The 17172-nt window shown below is 37.9% G+C and overlaps 1 protein-coding gene across 7 annotated transcripts in view; it reads right to left on the bottom strand.

Annotated features, from left to right (window-relative positions):
* TCF12 (transcription factor 12) overlaps window positions 1-17172 on the bottom strand; it is a 160235-nt gene that overhangs the window by 60914 nt on the left and 82149 nt on the right. For all 7 annotated transcript variants that reach the window (XM_080351300.1, XM_080351301.1, XM_080351297.1 and 4 more), the window contains one exon: window positions 10102-10166. In XM_080351300.1, the coding sequence (XP_080207426.1) occupies window positions 10102-10166 (65 nt within the window). The remainder of the gene's footprint in view (window positions 1-10101; window positions 10167-17172) is intronic.

Here is a 17172-nt window from a genome sequence, read left to right as displayed (position 1 = left end):
AGAAAATCCAAAGGGCCATCTCATTCAAACAGACAGGTATGGCTGAGAGAACTGAGCTGATCTTTTCCCCTTCCTCCAGTAACACCATCAATTTGTAATTGAGAAGCACCCAGCTTTGAGGCAGTAAGATTAGCTGCAGACAAATAGTAATTGGCCCAAGAAATTGTATCTGTGCTCCATGGTGTAACATGCTTTTTGATTCCTTATGCAGCTATGTGTAAGATATCACATATATATTGATCCACAGGATATTCATTACCTTAAATACAATCAAACACAACCAAAAATCATAAGGAGGCAAAAAAATTTGCCAACCCTATAGAGTGTGAGAAAAAGAAGGGCGAAGACAAGTAACAGTTTGTCTGCTTAAGACATTCAAAATGCTCCCCTTTTATAAATAGCATCCCTCCCCCAACTCTAACTAATTCCTAACACCTGCTACCCGCTCCATTCGGGGGATGTCTTCCCTGATTAACTTCAGGTGGTCACCTCCAGCTCTGGAAAAAGAAATCTAGCCTGTGCACAGTACATTTTTACTTTCTAAAACAGTTCTGCAGGCTCCTTATCTGCTGAGAGACAGGAGATATTTCCCCAATAGCACAATAAGTAATTCACTTCTAATCAATCACAATCAAGAGAAAGTTAATATTGCTTGATTTTACTTGAGAAGTAAAACGGAGCAAAATAAACTCAAGTTTGAACGTTCCATCTGCCCTTAAACTATATATCCCTGTCCCCATCTCGTCCTTTTAAGACGGTATCAGCTGGCAGAATCCAGAGTCGCTGCTCCCGTTAACATTGTGTCAGCCTTTCCTTCAGAAGCCGCGTTTCTTAAAGATTGATAGCTCAGCTGTAAAAATCTGCTTTAGGGAGACACCTGATATCAAAGCTGTCAGAGGAGAGGAGATTAAAAAGAGAAAATTTACAAAAATAAAATCAGTTTGTCAGCTTTAAAGTTATACTGGTATTAAAAACCCCACACATACAAGCCTTACATTTTTCTTATACTTCCATAACTCAGTATTACTGGGATTTAAATAGACAATATGTTCTCCACTGTTTCTAAAACTATGTGAGGATGGAAGAAAAGCAACTAGTGCCACTACTTGTAGTCTTTCTAAGGCTCCACAGATAAGAAAGGTCCAGAATATCATGTATTTTTCTGTCTCATTGAAAAGATCCATCTAAAGCATCTTCAAACATACCGCCAGAAACCCGCAGGAAGAGCTTTCTTGGTGCTGTTTAATAGATATGTTTTTAAAAAAAAGGAAAAGATCTTGTGGGTCCATAGCTGATGCAATTTGACCTCTTTCATTAGCAAAGTAAATTCTAATTATTTTTTTTAAAAACCACAAAATGGTAGCTCCTCTCTAGCTCCTATGCATTTTTATAATTAGCATGTTTAAAGTATGCATAATTTTCCTTATTGTACAAAATTACATTGAAGTGTATATTCTTGAAGGGCTCTGAGATGCACTAGATGGTTTAGCCTGACGTCCTCCAGAGTTACCCACACTCTAGCATCCCTTTTGCCACAGTATTACTACTTCTACTGTCTGCCACTTGGGCGTGACCTAAATATGCCTATTTCCAACTATTCCTGAGACAAGCTATCTACATTTTTCTATTAATTTAAACCCTTTCATTAGTTTCCTATTTTGTTTTAAATCTTTTCAATAACACCACAATATCATAGGAACAGATGGCACATCCTCAACACAGAATAACTATCTAATTATTTCTCTCAAGGATGCCAAGTAGGGATAGAAGTCTTAGAGACAAGCAATAAAGAAGTTTCAGGATATGAACAGAATTCCTGCAGGAAGAAATTAAAACTGCAGAGATCTGAACATGTGCGAGTGAGCTTCAACATGCAAACTGCAGACACACATCAGGCTGCCCAAGAAGAAACTATGAAGTTCTCACTGGCCCTACAAAGAAACACGCAATATATTTGTTCTACACAGCTACCCATTACTTCGTTCATCTTCCAGCAAGACATCCTGTATCAAAAATAGCGTGGTCAGCAGTACAAGGGAAGTGATCCTTTCCCTGTACTCTGCATTGGGGAGGCCACAGCTGGAGTATTGTGTTCAGTTCTGGGCCCCTCAGCTCAGGAAAGAGATTGAAGTGCTGGAGCGGGTCCAGAGAAGAGCAACATGACTGGTGAAGGGACTTGAACACAAGCCCTATGGGGAGAGGCTGAGGGAGCTGGGGTTGTTTAGTCTGGAGACGAGGACGCTTAGAGGTGAGCTCAGCACTCTCTAGAACTACCTGAAGGGAAGTTATAGCCGGGTGGGGATTGGTCTCTTCTCCCAGGCAGTCAGCAATAGGACAAGGGGGCATGGGCTTCAACTCTGCCAGGGGAAATTTAGGCTGGATATTAGAAAGCAATTCTGTGCAGAGAGAGTGGTCAGGCATTGGAATGGCTGCCCAGGGAGATGGTGGACTCACCGTCCCTGGAGGTTTTTAAACTGAGACTGGACATGGCATTTAGTGCCATGATCTAGTCAATGGACTGGAGTTGGACCAAGGGTTGGACTTGATGATCTCTGAGGTCTTTTCCAACCCAGTCGATTCTGTGATTGTGTGACATCTAGTGCTCACTATTCTGTGACACATAATGCCACAGTAAAGCGTGTTAGTGATGCTCTAGTACAGTGGCCCTTGCACTGAAGGAATGACTTGTTAAAAACATGGCCAAGCACCCACAGAGCAACCGCAGAGTCAGGCTGCTGTTTGAGGCTACACCTGCAGGTCGACAAAGATTTGTTTGGAAGCTTCCATAGACATTCAAAGAACAGCCATGTTTTAAAATGCAATGTGCTACAAATACCTTTTTCTTCTTTGACTCACACATTTAGTGACATCTCAGCTGTCAGATACCACTGAAACACTGCTCTATTCCACTACCGGCAATCACTCACTTCTTTCAGTCCTGCCATGTCCAAGTTTTTTGTTCTTACAAAACATATTTCAAATTACATTTTTCATATTGTTCTTTGCTTTTCTATTTTTGCCAGTAAACCTCATTTCTGCTTCCCACACACATTTTACACACTCTTACCTCCTAACATTTGCATTTTTGTCTGTATTCTTATTCTTCCAGCTGTTTAATGTTGCCCGATGCTTTACTAAAAAAATCAAATCAGTTAATCCTCTCCATTTTACTATTTACACATCTTACAATTATATGGTTTATCAACAAATTAAAAAGGCTTTTAGGTTGGTGCTGTTCAGTTCTATTAATTTTTCTCTGTGCAGCAAGCTGGTATCTATGTCCTACTATGAATACTTGTTTTCACTCTTGCTTGCATATTCCTCACCACCTTACCAGTAATGCAAACAGCTTGCCATTTTTGCCTGTGCACGATATGAGCACGAGCTTCTATGTTCTCCCTACACAACTCAAATTTCTGAGTTCTACTCTTATTACACTTCTTCAAGCTGTGAGATGAGCTGTTTGAGAGCACGTGCTCTGAGATACTTACTCTCCCCAGCATCCCAGGACAGTTCTTCACATTTGCATTCAGCTCATACTTTAAAGTCTTTTTAAGTTTGAAATAGGCAAATTACTGACTATGCAAAGGCAAAGTAACATACACTTGCAAACATTTCTTTTGCCAAAGTGATCATCTGTTAAATTGCCCAAGAAATTGCTCATAAAGGCATTTTGTGTTCTTACAGTGTTAGTTGACTTAGATTTTTTTTTTTTGCACAAAAACGAAACAAACTTTTCAGTTTATAAAGGATGTAACAGCTAATAAATATAGTTTTCACGCTTGTAAATTTGTTCTTTAATACATTACTGATTTTGCAGACAACAAGATGCAGCTTAGCCGGGTAAAGTTGTTTTTAAGTCAATAAACAAAGAAAGGTCACAAATTTTTGCTAAAAAGCCAGCAGTATGAATTGCAGTTGCTCAATACCTATCCGGTGTTAAGTTGTGTAATATTTTTCAGCACAAGTGAGGCATACACAGATGTGGCTTTCTCTGACTTGCACTCAGATGAGGAGAACATTTCTATGTTGAATCGTCACAAAGGTGGAAGATGGATGAGTTTGTCCCAACTTCAACAATCAGTGAGAAGTCAGCTATTTTTTTTATCCAAGGCACTCCACAACTAACAGGATACATTCCGAGTAGTTTAAGAAACACCAAATGCACTCTGAAAATGCACAAAGGTCACTACATCTGTCTTAATATCCCAGTGAAGCTTTTTTTTTCCTGATAAAGAAGAAATTGGTAAATCCTGAAAAGTTGTCTGAAATTACATCTTAATATGTTTACTTGAAGTATATTCCCATAAGGAGCACTAAGTGTGGTGCTAATGTGCATAAAATGTTACTGTCATACTGCAAAATTCAGGGTAATTTAATAATGCCTGATGTGCCTTACATCATGTTGCAATGATGCAATAATATGCTGCTAAATGAGTCACCTCGCATTAGCTTCAGAGCAACAGCAGAGCTGATGGCTATTGAAGGGAAAACGCTGTAGCAATATTACTGGAAACATTGATGGACCAGATTTCTATTGGATTTTTTCTCTTAATCCAAAAAATAAAGATTCTGAAGCAGCCTTATTTATTGCCAATAGGCACAAAACTTATATCGTAATAGTACCAGAAATTAGTTTAAAATTCATCTGCCACTACTAAATAATATATATATAATTTTTATATATATAATACATAGCATATACATTCTTCATATTCTCTCTGTGCAGCACTATTTCATACTGCCTGAAATATATAGTAGCATATGTATATATATCTCATGTACTGTACAGAGTAGTAGGTATTTTATGCAGTGTTATATATATAATTTTACATAGACCAAGAGAAATGTATTTAGTAAATATAATTTATAGCTCCTCACAGTACTCCTGTATTCTACAGATTTATCAAACTTTTAAAAAATGACTTTCATAACATTTAAAGTGTCTCATCATCATATAGAACATATAAATTAGTTAGAAAAATAAATTAAGATATGTGTCTTTATAGGAAGGAGGTTACACCCTAAACAAAAACTAGTGAATGTATTTTTAGTTCTTGCCTAATCTCCACTACATTTAGCACTTGATTCTATCTCCTTTCTTGCACATAAGATAGTATGTGGACTTGAAATGATTATGAAGGCAGGGTAAATGTGTTATCTTCACATGTCAAAAAATCCATGATGTCTATTTTCCGTGCGTGATTATTTAGAATTAAACCAGAACATAAAGGGGACAGTCAGAAATCATTTACTATCTTCAGCCCAGTGATGCCAGCGGGCAGAGCCGGCCTCAGCCAGGCACATGAGAACAGGCTGGGCTCCCCGAGCGGCCCCCGCACTGCTGCCAATTACCGGGGCGCTTCCCGGCTCATGGGGATACAGTCAGCTTCTGTGAAGACCCACAGAAACAATTAGAAGAATTAGTCTAACGGCTACACATTCATTGCACATTTATCTCAATTTCACTTTGAAAATAGTGCCGATTCCTGGCCTTCTTAGAGCTCAGACCTGTCAAAACAATGTGCAGTGACAGCTGGGTACCTTTTTGATGATATTGGAAATGGGAGCCTTTCATTCAATATCTGATGTCTAATCTCATTTCTTTTACATAAGCTACAGTTTTCAGTATTAAATTACACAAATGTAAAGAAAACCCTTGTATTACAAGAATCTCTCTGAAAACTTAATCTCTATCTGATTTAACATTTGTGAAGAGATGTCCTTCCCAAATCTGCAATGACACAGCCAACAGGAAGGGTGGACTCCCCCTCAAAAAATCACAATCAACTCCTACTACTCCCATCAAAGACACAAATAGAGACGTTGTGTCAAGCCCCATAGCATTGCATTTCATTCTGATGGCAAAACATAGTTTTTACATTTCTTCAAAAATCTGTCAATTCCTTGTCCAGGTAAAAGTTTTGACATTTATCTAAACCAGCTCTGCATAAGCCTTGATTTGTCATCTTACCCATCCATTTAGAGTCTATATACTCTGTGTAAAGATTGGAGAGGAAAAAAAGGCAGTAAGAGTTGGAAGGGTGCAGAACATAGTGAAGACCTATCAGAAGAAGAGTATGCAGTAAAGTACAAAAAGCCAAAAAAAGGAAGAGGATTCAGAATTTGATTGTGAAGAGCTAGACAAGCACAGGTTTTAATGTAGCACACAAACATACACCATTAACATTGTTAACACTAAACCACATAAAAAACCACAGCGTAAGACAAATGCAACTACCTTACTCAACACTTATTTGAATGAATGGGCCCAGTGAAAGACTTATACTCTAGGATGCTCCTTCTTTTTGGCTTGCTTGAAACACCTGATGGAATTAAACCCTGAAAGTATGCACTTCTTGTTTAGTAAAATATTCATCAATTAGCCATATTTACATTATTGTGACTAAACGTTATACCTAAATCCAATTTTTTACCTAAGTTCCTTTGATTTTTAAGCTACGCTGAGAAATCAATCACACAAACTCCTACAGCCTGTAGGTAGCTGACAGTCCACACAAATCACTGGTTAGATCATTTTCAGTGATGGGTAAGACGTGATAGTAAGAGTCTTAAGCATTTCAGTTTACAGCAATCTTGATCATTTTCATTCCATCCCTCTGTAAACTTAATAGGAGGTAAAAATTAAAATTCATCACACACCAACACCAAGTTAGTAATACCATTTACACTAATGACATACAGAAAGAACTTTAGTAAGAGAATAACAGATTAGAGAGTATTTGGAGAAGTATTTTCAGTTCATTTGTATCCAATAAAATACTGCAGAGACTGTCTCTTGCCATCTTTGCCATTTCGGAAACCTTAGTCTTTGAAAACTCATGATTTGGAGGGAGTGCAGAGACTGGGGTTGGTTGGTTTGTCTGGTTTTCCAGGGAGGAACAAAAGCAGTGGCTTCTAATTCCTCAACTATTTAAATTTCATTTTTTGGAAGAATACTGGAAGAAATAGACTGCAAATGCCAGATTGCAATGAAGAAGTGATATGGATTCAGCTGAAATAAACTACATAAAAACAACCTCATTTCCCTCTCAGCATAAGAGGTGTTTTAACAAGGCTTAACTACTTTCACATTTCACAGACGAACTGAGGAACCAAGGACAACTAATAGTACTGCTGAATACAGAGCATAGCTGTGTAAAAAACAGTCGCTAGGAGTTCACGATCAACACTGGGTGAATGTATTAACTGAGACTTTACAGGCATCTGTTTTGGACATCATTCAACCTCTTAATTAGTGACTGGAATGAAAAATGAAGGCCACATTTACTGAACTCACAAAGCAGATAACCCAGAAGCATCTACAAATGCAGTACAATCTTGGAATTCAAAATTGTACTGACAAATTTAGAGAAGGTAGAAGCAACTTTAAGAAGTAAATACATTTTGGCATATGGAACCTGTAAAGTGAAAAATATAGGCTGAGGAATGACAAACTGTCCAGCATCACCAGAAGAAGGTATAGGGAAATTCAAGACCATCACTAATCAAACAAGTATCACAGATTGCATACTGGTTATGAAAAAGGCACATAACACATGGCAAAAAATTAACAGTATTGTCAGAAAGATCCAGGAAATTTCTTTTTGCCATAATGGTAAGGCCTTTTAAAGTGCATTTCAGTAATAGAAAAGAAAACCCAGTGTGGTCATGCAGGCTCCTCCATCTCTAGAGGTTTGTAAGAACTGACTATACGAGCATCCGTCAGGAACAATGCAGCTGGTTCTTCATTTGGATTGTCAAAATGACCTCTCAAGATTTCTTTCAACCTTATTTTCTATGATTGCTTTCAAACACTGTAGCTACAATGAGAGCCGTATTTCAGGCACTGCCATAGGTTTATGAAAAATATAAAACAAAACAAAACCAAACCCCAAAAGATCCAGAAATCCCACCAGGTTCCAAGTTAGCAAATGGTTTCAAACACTCTCAGATTTAACTGATAAGACGAAACTGAAGTGCAAACTGTAACTTATCACATAAATTTGAATAAAATGAGGATTTAACTGAAAGTTAACTCTATGATAATTTTCTATTATCCTGAATACAAAACCAGAAGAATATATACCTACAAAAACATTTTCCCATATACTAACAACATTTAAGAAAGAAGAAACTATGGGAGAAGAAATAGTAGGAAGCATATCAAAGGAATAAACAGAATTAGAAGTGATGTTAAATAGAAACAAATATGTATAAGAGTCTGGCTTTAAAACAGCTACATGTAAAAAATTAATATTAAATGGTACTATATAAAAACAATTAGGAGATATAAAAGCATCCTCCTCAGTGAGAAGCCGAACAACAGAAATTACATTCATTACTGCAAAGCTAAACAGAATTTTATGCAAAGTTAACATAAACCCATTTTCCAATATAGAACATTAACTTAATGAAAGTAACATGGAAATTAATTTGCTCCCAAACTAATATCAAGTTTAAGTTATCATATTAAAATACAGTACATACAGAGTTATTTGAACAATACTAATAACATTAATACAATATTTTACTGTCTAAACTGGCAATAATGTGAAGTCCGTAACTTGAACTTAAAAAGCTATACTGCTTTTTTGTGAGAATGTTACTGAAAGCTCAGCAGTAGTTACAAGTAAGCCTTTGTTTACAGAATCCCAGAATGTCAGGGATTGGAAGGGACCTGGAAAGCTCATCCAGTGCAATCCCCCCATGGAGCAGGAACACCCAGATGAGGTTACACAGGAAGGTGTCCAGGCGGGTTGGAATGTCTGCACAGAAGGAGACTCCACAACCGCCCTGGGCAGCCTGGGCCAGGCTCTGCCACCCTCACTGAGAAGAAGTTGCTTCTCAAATTTAAGTGGAACCTCTTGTGTTCCAGTTTGAACCTATTACCCCTTGTCCTACCGTTGGTTGTCACAGAGAAGAGCCTGGCTCCATCCTCCTGACACTCACCCTTTATGTATCTGTAAACATTAATGATGTCACTCCTCAGTCTCCTCCAAGCTAAAGAGACCCAGCTCCCTCACATTTGTGTCGCAGAGAAGCAGTAAAGGCTGTGAGAATAAGCCTTTCTTAATAGGGGAAGCAATGTTAAGTCTGCATTGCCACATGGTGCTGTCCATTTACACTTTCCAAACTACTAGTTAAAAGACTCAAAACCAAACTCATATGCTAAGTTTTATCCCCCAGAAGAAGGATATTCCTGAACATATCAGTTCAAAGCAAATAGTCTACTTACAGTAAAATTAAAGAAAAAAAAATCCTCTTTGAGAAAATAACCATAACAAATTAATTTCTTAGAATTAAAAACATATTATTTAAATCTTTGTCAACAAAAACAGAGTGTAATCAAATGCTGATTATACTTCTTAAACATTCAAACTTCCTGTACATTCAAAACAGACTTTTAAACAGTGATCAAGAGTATCCTTAATGTGGCTCATTAGAAATAATATGGAAGAAATCTTCACTCTACAATGAAGATTTATAGACAAAAGAAGAAAGTTTTCTTAATTAGAAAAAACATAATCAAAACCACAAAATAACACAGTATTACACTGGATAACCCAATTTTTACAATTTGAAAGCCTAGTAACACCGTTTTTCCTAAAAAATGCAAATCATCTCCACTAGGAGACAAATTGTATGTGAAAAATCAGTATGACAGACTCATCACGATATGCAGTCAGCGCTGGTCTGCAGTTCTGTTTAAAAGACTTGGAGAGAGGAACAAATAACTACAAAGGGTAGGAAAACTCATTTCACAATTATCTGTAGGAAAGTTGTGATACTCACAACTGAAGCATGTTGCCCAATGTCCTCAGACTAGCAACAATCTCCCTTTACTACAACATAGGACTTTATGCTCCTGAGCTACAGAACCAGTTCCATGTGCACATGGCAAAAGTGCCTCCTCTAAGTGGGTGTATGTACATGACATGAATACAAGGCGATTTGACCACACACAACCCAGAAAATTTGTTCTTCAAATTGTAGAACACATTCTTGTTTATGATGTTTGGTAGCCTGACATATTCAAGTAACTTTAACTAAATTTTAGTTCAGATTATTACATTTGCTTTCAATCATCACTACACTTACTTGACAGCCTGGTAACCCCGTATCTCTGCCATACAAGGGAAACGGACCTCTATCGGAGGCTTTTCCTATAAAAGAAAGACATTTGAAATTAGGTTCTTTTAAAATCTGCAAGACATCTGCATCAGTTGTCCTTATATATGCAATTCAGAAAATCTGTCAGCATCACACTAAATTTACAAAAATTAATTTGCATTAGTAGAAGTAGGTTTCTATAGATCTATGTTTAACACACTAAAACAGCACTACTGCAATAGGTGACATACTCGCCTAATTCCATTTCTTATGTAACTGATCAATTAAAAAAAAAAAAAAACTACTGCAATTTTTATTGTTATAAGATATAACTACAATAAAAAGGGCAAGGGTCCATTTTCACTTCCAATATCAATGAGCAATAGGGACACTTTTAGACATTTCTCCAACCTACATGAAAGTAACACATAGCTGGCATCATCTTGGGTGATGAATATACTAAGCAGTAAAATAAATCCAACAAAACCACATGAGAAGTGAACAAAAACTTCAGAAGAAAAACAGAACAAGAAAAGCTACACCAAACTTAAACCATGGCTGAATCATTCAGCTCTTGACACTCACCCCTTACATCCTTAAAAATCCCTTCATTTCATGTACATTCCAATTGGGTACAAAACTCAAGCAACACAACTGGTCAAGAGAGCAAAACAGACTCTTCTGCCCCCCAAGCAATATTTGTCTGTAGGTAGCACACAGGATGGCTGCTCCCTGGTATCGCTCGTGTCTCATGACCTCAGATCACAACGTATTTGTCAGTTCCAGAAAAACTACTCTGTGCTGTGTTCGTTGGTTATGTCACCAAACTGGCAGGTTTGTACATTAAAACTCAGGGTGAAAGTTCTCCAGTAGGAATCAGAAGTTTATCAATAAACATGTAAAAACCAATCTGGAATAGAAGTCTCTGCTGAACAATGGCAAGAATCAGACAGTCATCAAGTATGTGCGTAACAGAAAACACCAAGTGCATATGACTGCACTAATTATGACAGAGACTAAGAAATGCCCCATAACACCAATCCAAAGGTAAGCACTAACAGACCATGATACCTATCTATTTGAAAAGGAGTGTCATCTTACCCCAACTGGCATTCCCTTTCCTAAGCAATTCATATGGCATCCAGTCCTCATAGGAAGAAAAAGCAGCTTTTCTGACACATTCCCATTTCAGTGCTAAATAGCTCCATGCTACTGCAATTGCACTTCTAGAAAGGGACTTCCTTTGCTTTTGCTGATTTTTTTATCTCTTTACCAAAAATCCCTAAACGTCATTCTGTAAGAGGAAAAACTAAAGTCTGCTTATTGTTCATTTTAAAAAGTACATGTTGTATAAGCAGAGAGGAAGAGGAAGTCTGACTCTCTTGGAACAACATCCCTGCCAGATTATAATCTTGATAACTGCAAGTAGCCTGGTCAACAATAGTTTGCTTGAAAAATGGCAGCTCTGCTGTAACAAAGGGAGGAAAAAAGTTCACATTTTTCTGCTGAAGCAATTTGCCTCTCACAACTATCAGGCACGAAGCAAATAAAATACCTAGCATGCAAAATTATATGAAGTAGGATGAATCATGCTGTCCATATTAAACCAGACTCAGCATTTTCCTTCCAGAAAATGAGAATCTTATACTACATGATAAACAACTTTGACTGAAGTATGCAGTATTTCAGGCAAGCTTTAAAACAAATATTTGTACAAGAGTCAATTACAGAGGCTAGAAAAATTATGATGTAAATTATGGTTTGTGTAGCAAGCAAGAAATCGTCAGATAAGAATGCATAAAATCATGTCATTTAAATGTTATAATTTTAAAAGTTTGGCAGGTTCATACTAAAAGAAAAAAGCTGACTAGAACAGCCCAATCTATGGTATTAATCAATTTGGTTCTAAGAAATGATTGAGAAAAGTCAAGGCTGCCTGAGACTGTGCTGCCTAAATATTTATCAAGAATTAGAGCTGCAGGAAATGAACATTTAAGCTGTGTTCAAATGGCTTTTCAACCAAGGGTTGGGAAAGTGACCCAGGATCAAGTTCAAGATGGTGTCTTTCATAGAGTCTCTAAACACATCTCCAGGGCAAGCACTGAGATATGCCTCTCAAATCTGCCATAGTGTCCTGCTGTTAAAGGTACTCACTTTTAAACAACAACAATCAACAGGCACACACTCAGAAACACACTCTGAGCCCACACTCAAGTCCCACTCCCGGTTCTCTCGTGTCCTGCGGAACCGCAGCCTGTTGTCGTCTGGCAGGAGCGGAGCGCTGTGCTGCAGCACATCCTCCACCTGCGCACAGCGCGGGGCTGGCAGCGAGCAGGTGAGCTGGCCCAGACAAGAGGCAGCACGCCAGCAGCAGCCCCTGAAGCTTCACTGATACTACAGCAAGAAAGGTTTCCCAGCATCATGCTCTCTGGCAGTATCGCAGCACGGTTTCACTAGCAACGCAACGGAAAAGTGAAAGAGTATTGACGACAAATCACCTGTTGTCATTTCATCACACTTCAGCTGCTCCAGTTTAGGCACTATGTTCACTATTGAAAGCCTTAAGCAAGCTGTCACAGGTACTGTTTATGTATCCATAGAAAGAGAAAACACTTAGCAACTACTCCACATAGTGACTCAAGTACTTGAAAGGTGGGTAATATCAAGTTTGAGAAGATGACACTTCTACACTGGTTTAACTGGTAGGTCTCATACATAATGTCTTATCAATGTGTGGGCAGTCTCTGGCACCTACTGAAGTTCAGACACACAGCCAGATATATCAAAGCAGAATCCCTTTGCTTCTTTTAGTTTATCAAATACTTTTCTTAATTATTCAGACTCTCTACAGATTGACGGAAGAGCATAAAAATGTGGAGGCTACTGTAAAAACCAGACCAGACTATCGGTGTTTATGAGCATGCAAACTTAAGAAATACAGTGATACTGAAAGCCAAAGCAGACCCTAACATGTCTTGCAGGTTTACTCCACCAGATTTGCTGTTGAGCATGTTATACCTGCCATCTGATCATATCCTCTCTACCCTCTCTCTAAAGGGTCTTGTTTCAGTGCTCACTACACAGATGGCAATAGTATCTTTTTTATTCTAGCCGGCAATTTAGAAATATTGATGCTCAGCACTAAGACGACATGAGGAAACTCACTACAGCACCTGACATGAACTGGAAGAAGGAGAGGGGTATGCAACAGCACTATTAAAAGACAAAACCCTTACTGAACGTTTAAATTTGCACAGCCTTGTGTAAACGTGGCTGTAAGTTAGTGCGTAGACATACCAGCTGGGAAGGTAAAGTAATGCCCAACTGAAATTTACGTTATCCTCAGATCCTATATTTTTCCACAAAATACTCATGAGAATTAAAGTGACTTGGGCCAGTTTTCTCAACGTCAACATCTCCTAGAGCTGCGCACTAGGGCTTCCTATGCAAGGCTATTGTGAATCATCAGCTCCTTGAGCACCTTTTATCACAGGCCTCCTAACTCAAATGTTTCAGAAGTTATATGCAGTCATTTTAAAAGCAAAATCTATGCCTTGCTCTACAAAGAAAGTAGCATCATGGTAAACTGCTCTTCAGGTTACACATCCATGGCTCTATATCCCACAGTTTTGTTATCTAACCAGATTCAAACTAAAGTGATAGACATTTAAAAAATAGAGTTGTTCATATACAGAAATCTTCAATCTGCACAGATCAACTCACAAGACATTTGAATATTTTAATAACTTGGAATGAGTTTGTATTTTATTTTGTTTTAGTAAGTTTCATGTGTTTTCATCAACAAAAACTTCAACGACCTAATCGCTACTTAACAGGTTTAAATCCCAAGGACTATGGAGTTAAAAGAAACTAAACCAACAAAATCTCACTCAGCATTTTGAACCACAAGTATTTCCTAACTTCATAAAATTAAAACCTTGACACATTCTGTACCAATTCAAACATTCATAGGCATTTAGTAAATAATTACCTTTCTCTTGCATTCGCTTGTCTAAATGCGATATGCTCACCACTTAATATAGCTTTTGAATACTGCACAAGGAATTGTATTCCATGATAAATCTATCTGTGTAACAGCTGTGCAGCCTAAATACTCTTAACACAGAATGAACTGAAACAGCAAGATGCAAAGTGATAGCGAGCTGAAAACAGCAGCACATTAACTTGGATGAGGACTACTTCAGAGAATGTGCTATAAATGCCTGCCAGTAGTAAACCAGTCTTTTCCCACTGCTTCTAGATAATGCTTGGTTTATAAGAGGATGATAGAACATAACTCTGCAAAAAATTACTTAAAGTCCCACAAAATTAACTCTTCATAGACTAAAGATCTTTCTATCTACTGCTAAGAACTTATTTGGTTGGCAATGTGGAAAGTACCGGGATTTTTTAATGGAGCAATGTTTATCATCCAGCATGAATACTACAGTGACCACAGCTGGCAGCTGCTCTGCTTGTCAGCCATGAAGTATGTCTGCCCCACTTGGACAGAGAATCATCTTTCAGTCCATCTTCAAGGAGTTCTCATTGACAACACTGTTAACCCGTCACAACTGACCTACCCAAAAGTCAGTTTTTAACAAAACCTTGTGGACAACTTTCAGGGTTGTTTGTTTGTTTAAGTTATTAAACTGGTGTTGGTAGATTTGGCTAGAAATCAGTTTTCATATCGTGTTCTCCCCATCCACATCCAGTAACAAAGTTTCCAGCAACAAAATATGTGTCTCTGCTACCCACAGAAATAATACATTTGAATAGTTTTGCATATGCAGATCCAATCTAAGAAGGAACAAGCTGCAAAAGCTATATTCACAGGCACATACGGATGATACAAGGAAAACATTCGTCAAAGTAAATATTTTTTACAACTCTTAATATCAGTTTCCAACTTAGCACAAAGTAGAAAGAAAGTATGCAAAATGTGTAGAACAACATCCTTGCTGCCTCCAGTACAGGCTCGTTCTTTATTTTTTTAAATTTTGTTGGTGTTAAAAATTCTTACTCAGTCTGGTGCAAAAATGTAAGTTAGATTAGAACACAAACCCAGCCCTGCTCCTACGGTTTGGTGTGCTGCCTTCTTCTTAGAGCCATGACCAGCTGACACACACAGCCGTAAAAGCTTTACTACGTATCTAGACATTTCCCACAGCACCTGAGGAATCATTTCTTCTCTTCTACTGCTACACAGCTCTAATCAGTAATAGAGGCCATCACAGTTTTAATATGTCTTATGCCAACAATCTCATGTCTAGTATTTTGAAAGTACATAATACATATGTATATACTGTGAATACATAGAAGAAAATCGCACACCGTTTTCCTTATAATACTTGCGAGTAAAACTCATGGACACGAAACAGAGATCTGAAGCAACACAACTTGAAGAAAGTGCTCAAAACGAATGACCTCCTATCCTCTTGAGGCCAGAGCAGTGCCCCTGGGCTGTGCAACAAGGCAGCGCCAGCGAGTGCAGCTGCCGGACTCGCGCTCTCCTGCTCAGCCCAAGCCAAATTACTCACTCAGCTACAAACAATGAAGCAGCAACACAGGAAAATGCCAAGTGCAAGTGAGATTAGTGATGAACTACAGGACTCCTACAAAGGTGAGTGATTAGCAGGTCCCCAGACATAATCACTTTCCTAACCCAGCCTTTATCTCATCGCACACTCCATCTTGGTTCAGTCCCTTCTGACTGCAAGCAGCTTCCCAATCAATAACCCCTCAAGTCTCGCAAACTCATCTGCGCTGTCTTACCTTTTAGTAAAGCAGTCAAACCTACATCATTTTAATTGTCTGCAAACTCCTAATACAAATTTTGAACCTTAAGACTAATAACTAACTCACACATAACAAATCACGCTATTGGAAAAATTTGTAATACCGTAACAGGAGAAGAAATACAAACATTTAACCAGGAATGCCATGTGCAAGTGAGGATCGCAATGCAGTCTATACAGGTAATCATAAGAATGTTGGCCTGTATGTTCTTGAAGAATGGATAAGGAAATGGCATGTACAGACTGTGACTAGTAGAAAAAAAATTGCATTATTTTAGATGAGGGGGTTGGGGGTGGGGGTGTGTGTGCCAAACTGTGACATCTAAAACAAATTTACCCAGACAGAGAAGAAAAGGTTTAGCAAAGCTTGATTTTAATACCAAAGATTTGCCTCCAACTCCTTTCTTTGGTCAAAATTTTGAAAGATCATGATCCTACAGAACAACTCTAACAATCTGCAAGAACTAAAATGTTATGATTTTGAATGAGATTTATGGGATTTAAGTGTCCAGTCTCAGATCTGCCAGAAACCTCCTAGGATTCTCCATGCCATAAATTCTCATTCGGAAGTTAGCATTATACTTCTATCCAGTCCAATTATTTACTTGTCTCTCTTGGAGCAAGAACTGTTTTTCATATCTAAATGATGCAAAACGTGGAAATTCTGAAGCTGGAATTACCTGGAATTCCCACTTTTAACTGCTACAATTTAGGAACAATGCTTAAGGCAGCAAATGCTCAATTCCTGCTCTGTTGACATTTGGATGGGATCATCCGGAAAAAAAAAAATCATTGTGCTTTCCAAAGATTAGAAAAGTTCAGAAGTTCTTTTATACTTAGAGCTGCGTGGGCATTGCAGATGTCTTTAGCTGTAAGAATTCTGCCGACTGAACTGACCAGGCAATAAATCTCAGCATACATCTTTTAAAGATGTTTAACACAGAAGTCAAGGGATTTCTCACAACTTCTTTAACGCAATATTTTAAAAAGAAATAATGTCAGTGTGTGAAGTGGTATTAAAGAACCTGCTTCCCAAAGACATGCTTTTGACACTTTCATACCATTGATTTGTACATACTTCTAAGAAAATATGGAATATTTTGTCAGTTTGCGGAGCACTGCACAGATCTTGTGCTGTAAAAACAATTTATTAATGTTCTTACATACTTCACATACACAGGAGGTAAGGGTGGACTAAATTCCACATTATATTTGGATTGACTCTGTGAACTTGTAATTTATATGCTCATGTCAAACGAAC

The sequence above is a fragment of the Nesoenas mayeri genome, assembly GCF_963082525.1.
Source record: "Nesoenas mayeri genome assembly, chromosome: 11".
In the NCBI taxonomy this organism is placed as follows: Eukaryota; Metazoa; Chordata; class Aves; order Columbiformes; family Columbidae; genus Nesoenas; species Nesoenas mayeri.
This window is presented reverse-complemented; position numbering and strand designations above follow the sequence as displayed.